The sequence below is a fragment of the Talpa europaea genome (genome assembly GCF_964194135.1).
Source record: "Talpa europaea genome assembly, chromosome: 4".
Taxonomy (NCBI): domain Eukaryota; kingdom Metazoa; phylum Chordata; class Mammalia; order Eulipotyphla; family Talpidae; genus Talpa; species Talpa europaea.
This window is the reverse complement of record NC_140070.1, coordinates 146,414,981-146,430,192: the sequence shown is the minus strand read 5'-3', so window position 1 is coordinate 146,430,192 and position 15,212 is coordinate 146,414,981. Positions and strand designations below refer to the sequence as shown.

Genomic DNA, 15,212 nt, shown 5'->3' with positions numbered 1-15,212 from the left:
AATGACTTTCACAGTAAACCATGAAAACGGAAGTGACACCTGCAGCACCCAAGCCCCACCTTGCCCCCTTTCCAGGCCCAGAATCCAGCAGCCCCCCCCCGCCCCGAGTCTTTCAGTCCACACAGGATGAATAAATTCAGAGAAAGGGACATCTTTACAAAAAAAGAAAATTTGAAATCATGGAGGATATAAAGATCACAGTTCACGATAAAACATTAGGTCAGCCTATTTGTTCCTTTATAAAAAGTAACTTTTCACTTTATATACACAGCCCGAGTGTTTGATTTCATTTTGCAACTGAATTTGAAACCCTAAAGAAAAACTGAACGGGAGCCTGTGTTTCCTCCAGGGGCGTCTCCTCTGACCAACCCGGAACAGGACCGCCCAGGATGTGAGACCCGGGGTCGGGAGGGGGAGGCGTTTCGGGTACAGGACCGCAATTCCACATTAGAATCAGAAGTTATAATTTTTCCAATCACAGGCGACCCCATGAAATTCACTAAAATTATACCTCATCTTCTTTTTCGTTTCTTACTATTGACAAGTGCCCGGACATCTGCGCCACGGCCGCGCTGTGAGAGGCGCGCTCCTCCCTGGTCCAGCTCTCCCGGCGCTGCATTTCCACCCCAGACACGTAGTTTTAACACAACAAAAATCCAATTAGTCTTTTAATCAAAAATGACAAAGTTTTAGGTGACATTCTTTTGTCAAAAAAACAAAGACCGCAGAGGCACCCATTCACAGAAGACCTTGTGGGTAATTAGGGAGAGATAAATCTGATTTCATTCAATTTCTAGACAGTAAGAGACCACGAACATTTGGGGCCCCCGCTACATTTCTAGACCCTCTAAATTTCCAAGAGGGCGTTTCATCCTGGGGTGGCATCCAGACACACGTGCAAACCAAACAGAAATAAGCTGAGCACTGACCACAGCCCCGCCTGGCAAGCGGCCACGGGGCCAGCCCCAGAGGGGGCCCCTGGGTGGAGGCCACACTCGGGCCAGAGGCGTCCCGATGGCTGCCGCCACAGAGGCCGAGTACTTGCGGGCCAGGCACACTGCAGGGCCATCGCCAGTGTTGACAGGAAACCTGGACCGTCTTTCAAGGAGTCGTTGGCTCTAGCTTGCCTGACTAGTTGGCTAAGTGTATTTGTTTTAAACTGCACCTAAGGAAACTTTCTGGAAGGGTTCATTGAACACACAAGTATTTACCTTCTTTACATGCCTCCAGCTTCTATGAATGAAAGGGGCTGGGACAGCAGGCCCCCCACCATGGCGGACGAGTTCAGGGCCACTCACGGGCAAGAGGAGCGGCTCTGGGCTCCGCTCGCCTGGACCTGGGCGACCCGGCCTAGGCATGGCCCCTGGGAGCAGCCGGGCGTCAGCGGTTAGCAAGGCCCAGGCCACACGCCCTTGAGGGGGTCCACGAGTGGCGCCTCCCCCGAGCAGGCGGGCCGGGAGCATCACTGCACACTACAGAAAGGCGGGGCTCTGGAGCGCGGGCAGGGCTGGTTCACACACTTATGTACAAGCCGTGACTCGCTCGCCAGTAAAAACAAACACATTTATTTGATCCTTGATTTTTTGGTGCAACTTATACATAAACATTACATCCGTTAGTCTGTACTTGTAAAAATAATAACTCGACCATATGTACAATTAAATTTACAACCAAAGCAAGTCCCTGTGTGGGCAGGCGCGGCCGCGGCGCACGGCCAGGAGGGTGCCCGAACCCCCTCTATGACAGACCAGGAGCACAGGCGGGGCCCCTCGCATCTGCATTTCAAATGGAACCTCTTGATTTCTAAGACGTAAGGTGCAAAAGAAAGTACTGCTCATACAGTCACATCTGCAGACTTAAAGGTGAGAGGGAACCACCACCACAGAGTAACTCCCAGGCGCTAATGATAACTAAAATAAATATATTTGATTTCAAGTGCATATGGTATTCGCCCACCGTCACGGGGAGAGGGGCTCCGGCAGCACCGTCCCGAAAGCCCCGACCGAGGCGCTGGTCTGCCCTGGTCTGTCTGTAAAGTACCTTCAAACGATTCCAGCGAACGGTGCCCCCCGCCCCGCCTGACATCCCAAGGCACAGAAGGGGTCGGTGCCCCCACCCTAGCCCTCAGACCCTCCCCCGAGCCCTCACAGGGGTTATTCCAGAGAAGCACGACCCAGAGCCAGGCACCGGCTCGCGCTCTGCCCTCAGAGGACTCACAGCCCCGCCTGGCACCCCCGTGTCACCGAGGAGACGCAGGCCCCGCCGTCTGAGACACAGGGACGTGCGTCAAGGCCCGGCGAACGGCAGGCTGCTGGGGCGGGACACCCGCGTGGGGACGGGGGAGGGGGACAGAACAGGTCACCCCACACCACAGACAACACACACCAGCGCCAGAACTCGGCTGTGCCTCTCTGGGCAGGCGGCACCCACAGTCCGGTCTCAGCTGCAACGTCGCGAGGGAGACAGTCCGCAGGCCCCTCCAGGGGCTCGTGCCGGGCTGGCGGGCTGGCCGCCTGAGGCTCGGTCATGTGACGCTGACCTCCAGGACGTGGTCATCCTTGCTGGGGACGACCAGGACCTGCAGGCCCGCGCTGGAGTTGAAGACCTGGCCGGGCGGCAGCGCCTGCAGCCGGGGCATGGGCAGGCCTTTGTGCTCGCTGCTGGCGGCCGAGTGCGTGCTGCCCCTGCTCTTGACGCTGCTGCTGTCCAGCTGGTCGTCCACGTGCTTGTCCACGGAGAGGCTGTCGTTCTCGATCCAGCTATCTGCAACACATGCCCCTATGAGACGCGGCCACAGCGAAACGGACCCTCGGGCAAGCCTGGAGAGGACAGGCCGCACCGAGCCGCGCCGCGGGCCGGGGACGGGCGGGACAGCCCCCAAGAGCCTTCTGGGCCGAGCCCTCAGAGCCCCTCTTGAGCAGGGGCCGCGCCTGGTGGCCTGCCTAGGTCTGGCCGAAGGTCAAGCCTCGCGGCAGCAGGTACACCCCAACCCTCCACATGGGCACCCCTCACCCCACACAGCCGTGCGCTTCCGGGAGAGGCTCACCGGCGTCCAGCTGTGAGGAGTGCGCGGAGTGGTGGGGGAGGTACTTGAACAGCCTGACGTCGGGCAGCGGGAGGTGGCCCGCAAAAAGGGGCATCACCTCCATGTGCACTCTGTGCGCGGCCCGGGCGACCAGCGGCATGGAGATGACGCCAGAGCTCTTCCCGCACACCGCCCAGTTGCTGCTGTTGTCCACCACTGCAACGAGACCACTGTTTCCGCCCCAGGAAAGGGTTCCTGCCAATCAGAGCTGTCTCCAGTGCAACGGCAGGCCCCGCGCTGGCACCACCCTGGGCCCTTAGGTGGGGCCGCCTGAGAAGCCAGGGCGACGCCTCCAAGAAGGCACGCCCTCAGGGTGGGGGCAGGAAGGGAGCTGAAGCCCGGCTCTGCCCTCAGACCAGCCCCAGACCGCACAGACGCAGCTGACAGGCGAGCACCAGACGGGCGGCGGCCGAGAGCACAGCGAGCTCACCAGCACCTCGCGCCCCAGCCAGGGCAGGGCTACAGGGGTGTGGGGGCCGCAGAGGAGGGGCCGGCGTGGAAGGGGCCAGGCTCGGGCATTGGAAGCGTGACCCACTCTCCACGCTGGGCCACCCTGGTCAGGAGAGGACCCAGGCCAGGAGCTCCACCGCCCGAAGCCCACGCCCAGGTCCCCCGCAGCAGTGCCGGTCACCGCGGCAAGCCCTCCTCGGCGCGGGCCCACCGTCTGGGAGGGCGAGGGTGCCCGCGCTCACGGCCACTCGGGCACGGCGAGGACTCGAGCCCCGGACCTACCCTCATACATCAGCTTAGTCGAAAAATACTCGTCGGACTCGGTCAGCGCTTCGTCCCTGTCCACCTCCAGGAGGTCAGATAGCCGCGTGATAGACACCTCCAGGGAGCAGAGCGAGCCTGTGCGACAGTGCTCCGCGCCCGCGGGAGGCGAGATCGCAGCTTTCACGTCGTACAGCGTCTGCACAGAGGCAGAGAAGAGGCAAGTATGAGCGGCTCAAGAGATGTGGGGGTGAGGCCGCCCTGGAGCCGCCCCGACATGGAGAAGGGGGCAGGAGTGCTTGGTCAGGCCTCCCCTGCCCTCGCCTGTCTGCCCAGGAGCACCATCTGGCACGGGCCTTTGGCAGACACCTCCCTCCACCTAGCCAGGGGCTGGAGAGCGGGGCCGGTGGCCCCACATGAAGACATGGTTGGGAGAGCAGGACGGCCCAGTGGGAGGGGCCCGCATGGCACATGGGGCGAGGGGGGACTGCGAGAAAAGACTCCGCGCCTCAGAAACAGGTGCCAAGCGGCCCTGCCAGGCACAGGGAGGGTTGGGAAGAGTCGTCTTTCCACAGAAGAGGCAAAGAAAACACCCAGCAGCACCGGCCATTAGGAAATGCACAAGAGACGCGTCACACCCCAGGGACAGCAGAGCCAGAAGACTGCGGGACAGGCACGGGAGGGGGACACGGGTCCGTGACGTCGCTGGAGGGATGTGATCTCTGAAAGAACAGCCCCGAGCCGGCACACGACACCGCGGCTCCCGTACTCAATGCCCAGACGGCAGCCACCTAGGCCCCAGCGCTGCAGGGTGAGCACTGCCCGGGTGTCGGCACCGGCCAGGGGCCCGCGTGGGCAGATCCATGCGAGGGCACGGCACTCGGCCATCGAAGGGGCAGCCCAGCAGGCAGGGATCTGGGTGGCCAGACCATGGAAGCAAGTGACAAGAGCCAAGTGACAAGAGCCCTCGCTGGGGGGACCGCGGTCAGAGAACACAGAGGCTTGGAGTACAGCTGGGTGCCGGGGCGAGAGGCGTGGCCAGGCCCTCCCTGGAGGGCGGGAGCACCCAGAGCAAGCCCTCAGCCCACAAACCACCTGATCACCGCCCGCACTTGGGGCGGCTGAAGCGCGGGGCACGTGGCCTCCATGACATGCCGCCTTTCCAGGGCGCACCCACAGGCCCGGTCCCAGAGTATAGTCGGGGGGTGGGGTGGGCGGCCACCAGGCCTTTCCTCCACCTCGCTCGGCTTTCCTATCTCCCCAGCACGCTGGTCTCAAGAGCTGGAGTCCGAGCACCGCTCCAGAGCCAAGGGCAGCGAAGGAGACGCCACGCAGCCACAAGTTCCAGCTCTGCCCGCCCGATGCCCCATGCGCGGAGGCCTGGCCAGCTCTGTGCGTGCCACCTGCAGGCTGTGGAAGCCCTGCCCCCGGCGGAGGGCGCAGAAGGCAAGGGGTGGCAGGTCTGCACAGCCACCACGTCCTGCCCCGAGGACCAGGCCGGCACAGCCCCTCCTCCACCACCTCCCGCCACCAAGTTCTCCTGCCCGGTCTGCATATGGCGCAGGCCAGCAGGCGCCTCCCAGCATGCCCACGCCCGCACAGCCGACGCAGCACATACAAAGAAGTTTTCCACGTGGAACTCGTAGGTGTACGGCCGCAAGGAGACGGCCAGCTGCTCCTCCGAGGCCGGCGAGAATCCCACGGAGAACCGGCACTGCAGCGAGGCGGGTGGTGCCCGCGTCCACCTCAGCTCCCAGACGAAATACACGGACTGCCCGCTGTGGACGCGCTGCAGAGAGAGGGGGCGTCACCGCGGCCGGGCAGAAGGAGCCCCTCCAGGCCGCAGGTGCGCATCAGCCGGGCTGGGGAGAGGCGGGGCGGCCGTCAGCACCACACCCCGCCGCAGCGGGCTCCTCCTGCTGGCACTCTCCCCAAGGAGACGCATGGATTGGGCCAAAAGGGTTTTAGTTGTTACGGCTTGTCCACGTCGCAGCACAGGCTGTTCGCGAGCTCTAGGGTCCCATCATTTCCCAGACGAGAAACCGCATCCAACAACGGAAAGGGAAACTGCAGCCACACCCGTTACCGGGGGCCAGCGCGCAGCCTCACGCCCACGTCCACATCCCAGCACAGCCGGCCGGGGACACCCGACACCGTCAGATGGGACCTGGGAAACAGCCTCTGAGAGCTACACACCGGCCACCCGTCAAGAAAGCCTCAGTCTCCCGAACGTCAGCACGTCCTGCCTAAAGACAGGCGTGGCCGGGCAGGGAAACGCCAGTCTGCACGCGGCCATCTGTGCATGGGCCGCTGGCGTCCTCCTGGGCGGGGGGGAAGGGCCCCATCCCCTCCCTCGGGCGGGAGCCCCAGCTCCGCGCAGTGCGCAAGGCCCACCGGCACAGACGCCCCCTCAAGCAGGGCAGGCTGAAGGCTCAGGGCTTCTAAGACGCAAGCCCGACCCTGCCCCCTACAGCTCCGCAGCACCCTTGCCTGGGCTGGGGCAGCCCGTGAGACACCACCCTGCACCCGAGCGCCTGCGCCCCTCGCCAGGCCAGGCCCCGCGTGGGCTCAGTCGGAAACGCACCTGCCGGGGCTGTGTATTCAGCAGCACGAGCTGCAGGTCGGGGCCGGGCCCGGCACACACGAGGTCACCATCCAACAGCTCGAAGTCCAGGCCTGACAAGTTCTGGACGCACACCTGGACGTACTTCCTGAAGCAGAGAAGCCACACACGCGAACCTGATGCTGGGAACTGCAGCTCCGGGCTGCCGCAAGGCGGAGGAGCCGCGCACGTTTCCGTTCCGGCTCCGCAGGAGCGAGAGCAACGGACGAGCAGACCGGTGGGCATTGCCCCCAAGGAACAGCTCAGAGACCTCTGCCCCCGACAGCGCCTGTCGGCGATGAGGTCAGGGCGGGAGAGCGCCACGCAGCAGCAGTGTCCGCGGGGCAGCGAGGCCGCCGGCTTCCAGGGGCCTCACGTGCTCTGCCTCAGCAATGGGGACAACGCGTCCCCGAGTGTGGCCCTGCCGCTGTTCCCGCTGCAGGGTGAGGCCGGAGCTCGGGGGTGGAGGGGGCACTGTCTCCTGACGCAGGATCCCGGCCAAGCGGCCTGTCCGGGGCTGAACTGACCCAGCTGAGCCTCTGGAGCAGAGGGGACGCAGGGAACACCTGGGGGATGGGGCCGTCACGATGCCCCCAGGCCCACACGCAGTGGGGTCTGGGTGACTCGGGAAGACGGTCAAGGTGTGCCTGCAGCCCAGGACGGCCAAGGCTGCCAACAGGTCTCGGCTGCCAAAAGGGCGAGGGGCACAAAGGGGTGTCGCCACCGAGCAGGCCTTGCTTCGGGGCCTGCCTGCCATAGGCAGCCGCGTGGCCACCCCCGGGACAGCTGGGGACGCCCAGGCAGGGCGCAGGACACCCGGGCCACGCGCCCTCAGGGAAAGGAGGGCCGACGAGAGCGCCCTTACCGAGTCCCTGCCGACAGCAGAGCGTGCGTGGTTCTGAAGGGCACGCTGAAAGTCAGCGCGATGACAGTGGAGTAGATGGACCAGGGGCAGTCAATGGACACCTGGGGAGGAGCAGGGACTGAGACGGCTGCCCGGAGGCGCGTGGCCAGAGCGGCAGAGCAGGGTCCCAGCACGGGCTGCGCTCCTGCACGAGGGCCACATGGCCCAGCTCTGGGGAGCAAGGGCCATTGCCCTGGGCTGGTGCTGACGTGCCCTCTCAAAAGGAGACTCCATTGTATTTCTGGCCCCTTGGCTCACCACTGGGGGCGCCTTCTCCACAAGGCTGCCCACAGCCCCAGGACGCACGCCGGGTCAGGCACGAGGAACCCTGGGTGGCCTTTCAACCCCGAGCCCGCCGACTGCAGACCCGGGGCAGGGCCTGAGCTCTCAGGCAGGCAGAGCCCAGCGCAAAGCCGGACTCTGGGGGACGGGCCTCAGCCCCACCTCCCTCCCAAACTGCTGACCAGGCGCCCAGACCCAGCACCTAGGGGAACACACACTCCCTCACCAGAGGCGGCCCAGTCCTCTCGCACTGGGTGGCGCGTCAGCGCCGACCATCTCACCCAAGAGCACTGAGGCGCAGACAGCGCCAGCCCCATGAGCGAGTGCCAGCGCCGCAGGCTGGGACCGGACCCCAGACTCCGGGACCCCTGGGCCACGCGGGCTGGCGTGGCTGCTTACTTTGTGGTCCGTGGTCACCATGCCGGGGGCAGCACCCTGCGTGTCCTTGTGCTGCCCGGGGAGCTCAGCCGCCCCCACCAGGCCCCTCTCCAGGGCAACAGCTGGAGCTGAAGGCAGAGAGAGGACCTGCAGCTCAAACTCGATCACATGGTAAGCCGGCGCGGCAGGCAGGCTGATGCTGGTGACCTTGTCGGACGCCTGGACCCGGAGCAGCGCCTCGGAGGCCTTTTCTAGGAGAGACAGGAAAGGTCACTGGGACGCACCCCCTGTCCCCGCGCACCTTCCTCCAGGGGCAGCCGTGACAGCCCAAGCCTGCTGCCCGCGGAGGCAGGTGGCGGGCGGGAGGAGGAGGACGGCGAGAACAGGCCCAGATGGGGCAGCAAGCAGGAGGGGCGGCGCCAGACCTGGCACCGCGAAGGCAGAGGGGCGGGCCCTCATGGACACCCCACAGACAGCTCCGCAGGGGAGCAGGGGCCTCCCCATCACACCTCCTGGCTGGCGACTGGGGGAGGGAGAGTGCCGAGGAGCTCGCTGGCCGGTGCCATCTGAGGGAGGGACAGGCCGGGCCCGAGGCCACGGCACACTCAGGAGGGCGAGCAGGCTCAGTCTGCCCAGGACAGCTGCCCAGCAGGCACTGCCCCGCCCCGGGGACACAGCCCAGGGAGGCGGACGCGCCTCACCTCGTGCGTTAGAGTAAACCACGGCTCTGTTCTCGGCGTGACCCAGGACGAGCATGGCTTCCGCGTTGCTGAGCTGGAGGCTGTCACCATTTTTCACCGTGTAATGGCCAGTGGTGACGGTGAACTTGACCTTCTGAGGAATACCAGCCAAAAGGCTCTCTGCAAGGGAAAGACGGCAGTTAGCAGCCACCGGCCAGGAGCTGCTAGGGAGGGGCCCCAGTTCGGGACGGGGACTGCCTCACGGGGGCTGCTTCACTCCCTGCCCCCGTCACTGCTCGCCTCAATCCCAGGCGGCTCCTGCTGAGCACCACCCCCGGGGAGGCTTAGAGAGCCAGGGGCAGCGACAACTGTCTGGGAGGGTCGCAAGAATCGACATGCCGCAAGTAAGCGAGAAAAGCAGGCCCCGGTGCTGAGGAGCAGGCTGCGGCGACACTGAAGGCTCAAGCGCTGCCCGACCCTCGCCTTTTCAGGACAGCCCAGGGGCTCGGGGCCAGGGCAGTGCGAGGAGAGGTCTGGCTGCGGCCTGCCCGAGGGGATAGGCCGAGGTCTCCAAGCCCAGCGAGCGCAGGAAGAACGGAGCAGGGCTAAGAATCAAGATGGGCCAATAGGTGGGGGAGGGGCTGAGGGCACTGGGGCAGGGGGCGCCAAGGTGAAGGGAGGCTGGGGGGCCCCCGCTTTCCGGCCTTCACAGCAACAGGGCTGGGCCCTTCGGCATGAGCGGCTCTGACGAGAGGCCGTGGACAGGCTGGCTGGGTGTGGTGCCTGAAGACGGCCTTGGCAGGGCAAGCCCAAGGGCGGAGGAGACTGAGGGGCGGGGAGATCTGGCAGGACAGACGCGTCCCTTGCTTTTGTCCCCAAAGGGAAGCAGCACACAGGTGAGCATGTGGGGCGCAGCTAGGTCCAGCCCAGCGCCGCCCACAGCCACCTGTCCACACTAGCCCGACCCAAGGACAGGACAGGGCAGCCGCCACGGCCCCCAGCCGCACAGGGTCAGGCTGCAGCGACACTTCCAAGGAGGATCTGCTGACCAGAGCGCAGCACCAGGGGTTCAGGTGCCCAGAGGGGGTCTCGATCACTGGGCCACCCCCTTCCCCGACTCTCAGGCCACCAGCCACGCTTCACACATGCCAGCAGCGCTGGGAAAACAGCCCCTGGGAGAACAGGGCAGCACCCAGGGTGCTCCGGACCCATGTCGCGGGGCCTGGCGGGCAGCACTCACCGGCCAGCGGCTCCACAGTCAGCTGCGGCTCCTGTGAGTACACGTCGTACTGCACGGGCGGGTAGAGGTGCGGCAGGACGAAGCACAGCGGGCCCAGCGAGGCGCTCAGCTGCCGCAGCGTGTAGGTACCCGGCTCACGGGCCTAGGACAGAGGCCAGCGCTGGGGCAGCCGCTCCGCTGCTGAGCCCTGCTGCCTAGTCGCCGCCAGCCTCCCCACCCTCCGTGCCCGGCTCGGTGCTGGGACCAAGACACTCGGCCTGTCAAGAAGCCTGAGCCTCTCCAGGGAGGGTCTCCAGGTCCGAGGCTCGGAGCTGACCCTGCGTCCCCGTCACTCTCCAAGCGGAGAGTCCAAGGCTAGACCCCTGCCACAGGGAGCACCCAGGGGCCAGCACCAGGTTGTGCAGCCACAGAGGACCACGGCCCACATGACGAGGCCGAGACCTCCTCCTCTGGGGGTTGCATGTCCATGCAGGGGTAAGATCCTAACTGAGCCCGGTGAGCGCGCACCGATGCACGTCAGCACCACCTGAAACCCCGCAGCTGCCTTAAACTGTGTGAGCAAAGGGGCTTTCCAGCCCGGGCCCCCCCCAGCTCCGGGGACCAGGCTGCCCCGGCCCTGCCAAGCCCCATCCTCCCACCTGCGTCTGGAAGGTGATGCGGTTGGCACCCGGCTGCAGTGTCACGTGGCTGCACCTGAGCGCGTGGGCCCCCGTCTCCAGAGCCAGGCCCGCCGGGGCATCCCCAGGGGTACCGCTCTCCTGCCTCCGGAGGAGCATGTGGACATTCTTGCAGATGATCCCGGTGGTGCTCAAGGAATTGTCGGGGGGACTCCTCTCAAACATCTCGTCCAGCTCCAGTGCCGGCCAGCTGCCCTGGGGTGCGGGGGACGGCGAGGGCTCTGTGGGAAAGCTGACGGCCCCACCGGAAGTCTTGTGCTTGGTGAGCCACTCGGCCGTCTTCCGGTAGTTGTTCTTCTCGATGCTGAAGTGGACGCTGATGGCGACCTGCTCCACGAGCATGGGGCTGGGCAGCCGGCTGCACACAGTGGCCTCCACGGCCAGCATGCCACCCGCGTGCACTACGGCGTTGGGCGGGCAGAAGCGCAGCTCCCGCAGCTGGGCGAAGGCGTGCATGGGGAGCACAAGTTGGCGGCCTGCAACGAGAGCGGCATCTCACTGACGCCCAGCCAGGCCGGGTGCAGGGGACACGGCGCCGGACTCCGGGCCCCACCAGTCAGAAGGCACACACACCGCGAAGCAGGAGCTACGTGTCATCACGACACAGGCGGCTGAGAGCTCCCAACCCTGCGGCATCTGCACGTGCCACAGAGCGAGGCTCCAAAGCAGCTCTCAACCTGTGCGCAGCTGGCCCCTGAAAATCGTGCCCTCTGAGGACATTCGGGTGTCTAAATTCTGTTTTGGCAAACCTAAGAGAAATACAAATGAACTGGCCCCTCAATTTTAAGGAAAACCTGTGACGAGCCCAAGGAATTCCAGCACTTTCCCACCCACGGAGAGCGACGCGCCAAAGGAGTGGAGGCCTGAGGACCGGATGCGAACCCCGGCATCTGCCAGCCAGCCACACAGGAGCCCCCACAGCCAGCCCTGGTCACCGAGGAGGAGAGTGTGGCTCGGACTCCCTTTCTACAGGCGCCCGGTTTCGTCTAGGAAACCCCACGGCAACAGCACTGACCCCACATATTCATTAAGCACCAGGTGATAAAAATCACAAGGAGACGGCGCGTGGCCGCGGCAGATGTCAGCCATACGGATGCTTGGACACCGGCAGCAAGGCACAGCTCCCGCCCGCACGTCACACTCGGCAGACGGGCACATGACTCCGCCCACACCCAGCACGGCAAAGCAGCCAGAAAAACCCAACAACGCAATGCGGGCTGCTCCTGAACCACCCCGAGGCCCACTTGAGTGACGTGCACTCAGCTGTCTGCAGCCACACCGGCCACAGCCAGAGCCTCAGGAACCTGCAGTCGAGCAGCCTGTCCTGCAGACTGAGCTGGGCCGAGACTAAGTCTAATGTGGTCACGAGCCTGCGCCCCTTTCTGGCAGGACCCGTGTCCACTCACAGGACACTCACGCTGGCTCGCCTCTCCCCATGCCACAGAAGGACAAGCCAGGAGAAAGGCCTTGCCAGGAAACAAGACCACCAGGTCTTGGTCTCGGACTTTTGGCCTCCGGAGCGCTGAGGAATGATGTGGTTTTGCTATGGCAGCTGGAGCTGACTGCCTTTCAGCCACCCTTCCTGAAGAGGCTCCCCCGAGGAGACACACAGCAATGCACAGCAAGCAGGACCGCACTTCACGGCCCCCGAGCGGGTGTTGACAGCAGGCGCGTGATGGCCAGAGGCGGCGGGCAAACCCTTCAGGGTTCCACCTGAAGGGACGGGATGTCCCGCGGGGGCCGTGATGGCTGAGGGCGCTGGACAGCGCCCTGCAGACGGGCACCGTGAGGACCGTGAGGCCTGCGAGTCTTTCCCAGAAGCTGTCACATCCCAGAAGGTGTGAAAAGAGAAAGAGACGAGAAGAACTGTTCTAAGTGAAAGAATCCAGACCCGAGAACCAACCGCTGTCCAGGAGGCCTGCTTGATGCTGCTGACAGGAATCTATGCCAACGTGGAGATTAAACCCGCACTGCTTAGAGGCAAGGGGCAATCTTCGCCAGCTCCTCAGGGTGCTTTTTCAGAAGGTGTGGACTGAGCTGCTTTGGGGGGTGCGACACATGGTCTGGAAATTGCTCTCAAGTTTAGCAAAAGGAAAAAGGTAAGGAGAAGGAAAGGAGCCACACCCAGGCCCCAGCTGGGCAGCACGGCGCCTGCCCTGGGACGCGGCTCCAGCGAGGCGACACCACAGCCGGGAAAGACAGACAGGGAGGGCCGGAGCCCGAGACTGGGGCAGGGACCACAGAGCCCTGCGAGGGGCCTGGGGAGAGGGGCTGCCAACCCAGGCGCTGCTGCGCTGCTCCAGCCTTGGCAAGCTGGCTCAGAAAGTGATGGCACAGAAAGCAACTCCTGTTCTCACAGCGACGCGACAGCAGCACACCAAGGGAAGGACGCGGCAGAAGGACGCGGCAGTGGCAGAGGCCAGGGGCTGAGGGAGAGAGCGCCCGAGGGCAAAGGCGGCGGCGGCCAGGAGGCAGACGAGCAGGGCCCGCCCGCGGGAGCGGTGCTGGGTCAAAGACGAAGCCGAGGGGTGCACACGCTGCTCCGGCTGCCTGCGGCCTGGGTCGGGCGTGGCCAGAGCGGGAAAGAACATCGGGAGCTGCAGACACAGCCACCAAGGAGGAGGCGGCAGGTGCAGCCGGGCCTCTCGGCACCCAGGCTGGCCTGGGCCTGAAGCCTGCAGGCACGTCCCTAGAAAGGCTGCGGACACCGCCACAGCCGTCTGTCAGCCAGATTTCCTGTTTAACGCAGACATGCCCAAAGACCACTGCAAGAGTTGCTGCCCTGCGCGCGTGGGGCAAAGAACTTTTAGTCAGCGATAAAAATCATGCACCGAGCGACCAGATCCAGGCGGCCGCTCCACAGCGCGGCAGGCTTTTCCCTTGTCTATGCTAACGGAAGCTTCTGCAGGGGCAGGCCTGAGCCCTCCGTCTTACCGGGGCCGTCCGTCTGCCAGCGGGCGAAGTCGAGTATCTCCTGGCAGAAGTGCTTCCGCTCCTCTTCAGGCAAGTGGCTGTCGCTGGCCAGGAGGCTGCTGGTTTGCAGGTAGCTGCGGTGCAGAGTCAAGGGGGCAGGAGAGGGCCTGACCCCGAGGAGTGCGGCACAGCGCAGATCCTGCCCGTGGAGCCGCCAGCCAGCCAGCCAGAGGGCTGCTGGGAGCTGGGAGCTGACCAGGAGCGAACGCGCACACGCAGGGCTTCCGAACCGGAGGTGTCAGAGCGCGTGGCCGTGGGCGCTGCCGGGACACGCAGACGGCGATGCCCCTGCTGCACGAGACGCGGGCCTTAAAGGATACTTTTCAGCTTGTCCGAGGAGTTTCTGGCATTCGGCCAGCTGCTTTCGCGTGTGCGTGATCGGCAGCGCCCAGCCCTCGGCCAGGTACGTCTTCAACGCCCCTTGAAGATGAGCTTCCGCCTTTTGTGGAGACTTTTTCCTCCTTGCAAATCAACAGACAGAGCTCTCGTTAGTGGCCACGCCGCCGCCACGTGCAGAACCCCCCCACCGCCCGCGCCCTGGAGATGGCGCGCCCTCCGGAGGGCACCGTCTGACCCAGCCCCTGAGTCAACCACCTAATCCTCCTCTCTCGCTTCAGCCGGTAAATTCCCTTTACCGATGACAGACTTGAAGACTGCATCTCAAAACGGTGTCTTTTGAGGAAACTTAACCCCCTTCCCCCACGACGGAGGTCTCCCCCTGGTGCTGAGGGGGGCGCGCCGTGGGGCCCCCGCCCATCGCAGGCCGCGGCAGCAGCACCCAGAAGTGCGGTCTGCTCTGGAGTCTGCCCGCCCCTCGCCCCTACAGACACATGCAGCTGTGCTACGCCACGCTCCTCGACAGGAGCGCACACTCTAGCTGTGAACTCGAGAAGGTGTGACAGGACAAAATATTTAAGAATCTGAGTCCCAGTTTACCTGCCACTGACGCAGCCCCCAAGCCCTCACGCCGCGTCCAGCGGATCGCAGCGCCCCACGCCACAGCGCAGCCGCGGCCCAGCGACGCGCGCGCCCGGTGCATGTTTCCTTTGCACAGCTCTTACTGCAGCCTGTTACAGTGACTCACGCTAACCTAACCGAGCCGATCCTGCGGGATCAGTAAGGGCTACTGAGGGCGACCCACCGAAAAACTCTCCATTTGATTTTCAGAAGAAAATTGAAAAGAACGGTGGGTCAGCAGCCTGCGCTTTGCGCCCCACGGTCTGTGCGCGCTTCCTACTAACCGCACCCGCCCCGTCTCTTACCACGGCACGAGACATGTAAGACTCAAAGGCAAGTTCAAGACCCATTACATGTAAAACTCCGCCAGGTCCTTTCCCACGAGCCGAGACGAGCGCACCCTGCCGACGCTGGTGTACATCTCGATGGCGGCGTGGGCCAGGTCCTGCAGACAGCGGGACAGCGCGTGACTGTGCGTCCACGCGAAGGCAGGCTGGCCCGGTCTTCCTGCCCGGGCTGAAGCAGGGCCAGACACGCGCCTCCTCATCGCGCCTACCGCTGAGACACGCAGCCGGGAATACGTGTGTGCGTGAGCAGCGGGCATGGCAATAAATGCCCAGGAGCTCAGCTTTTCAAAGCTCCTTCCCAAATGGCAGCATTTTTGATCTTCCTCCCTCCCCCCTGGGGGGCAGGACAAGCATCCTGGAGGAGCGGGTGCGCGGA

General features: G+C 64.5%; 1 protein-coding gene across 1 annotated transcript; it reads right to left on the bottom strand.

Moving 5' to 3' along the window:
* Nucleotides 1-2,524: 2,524 nt before the first annotated feature.
* TRAPPC10 (trafficking protein particle complex subunit 10) lies at nucleotides 2,525-15,087 on the bottom strand (the record flags this gene model as incomplete). The annotated part of the gene is made up of 13 exons (XM_084232529.1): nucleotides 14,843-15,087; nucleotides 13,853-13,993; nucleotides 13,494-13,606; nucleotides 10,521-11,035; nucleotides 9,883-10,024; nucleotides 8,664-8,822; nucleotides 7,984-8,213; nucleotides 7,264-7,364; nucleotides 6,381-6,507; nucleotides 5,415-5,585; nucleotides 3,818-3,995; nucleotides 3,047-3,241; nucleotides 2,525-2,763 (listed from the first exon to the last, which is right to left on the bottom strand). The coding sequence occupies exons 1-13, from the start codon at nucleotides 15,034-15,036 to the stop codon at nucleotides 2,525-2,527; spliced, it is 2,505 nt and encodes an 834-aa protein (XP_084088655.1). The 5' UTR covers nucleotides 15,037-15,087.
* Nucleotides 15,088-15,212: the final 125 nt, after the last annotated feature.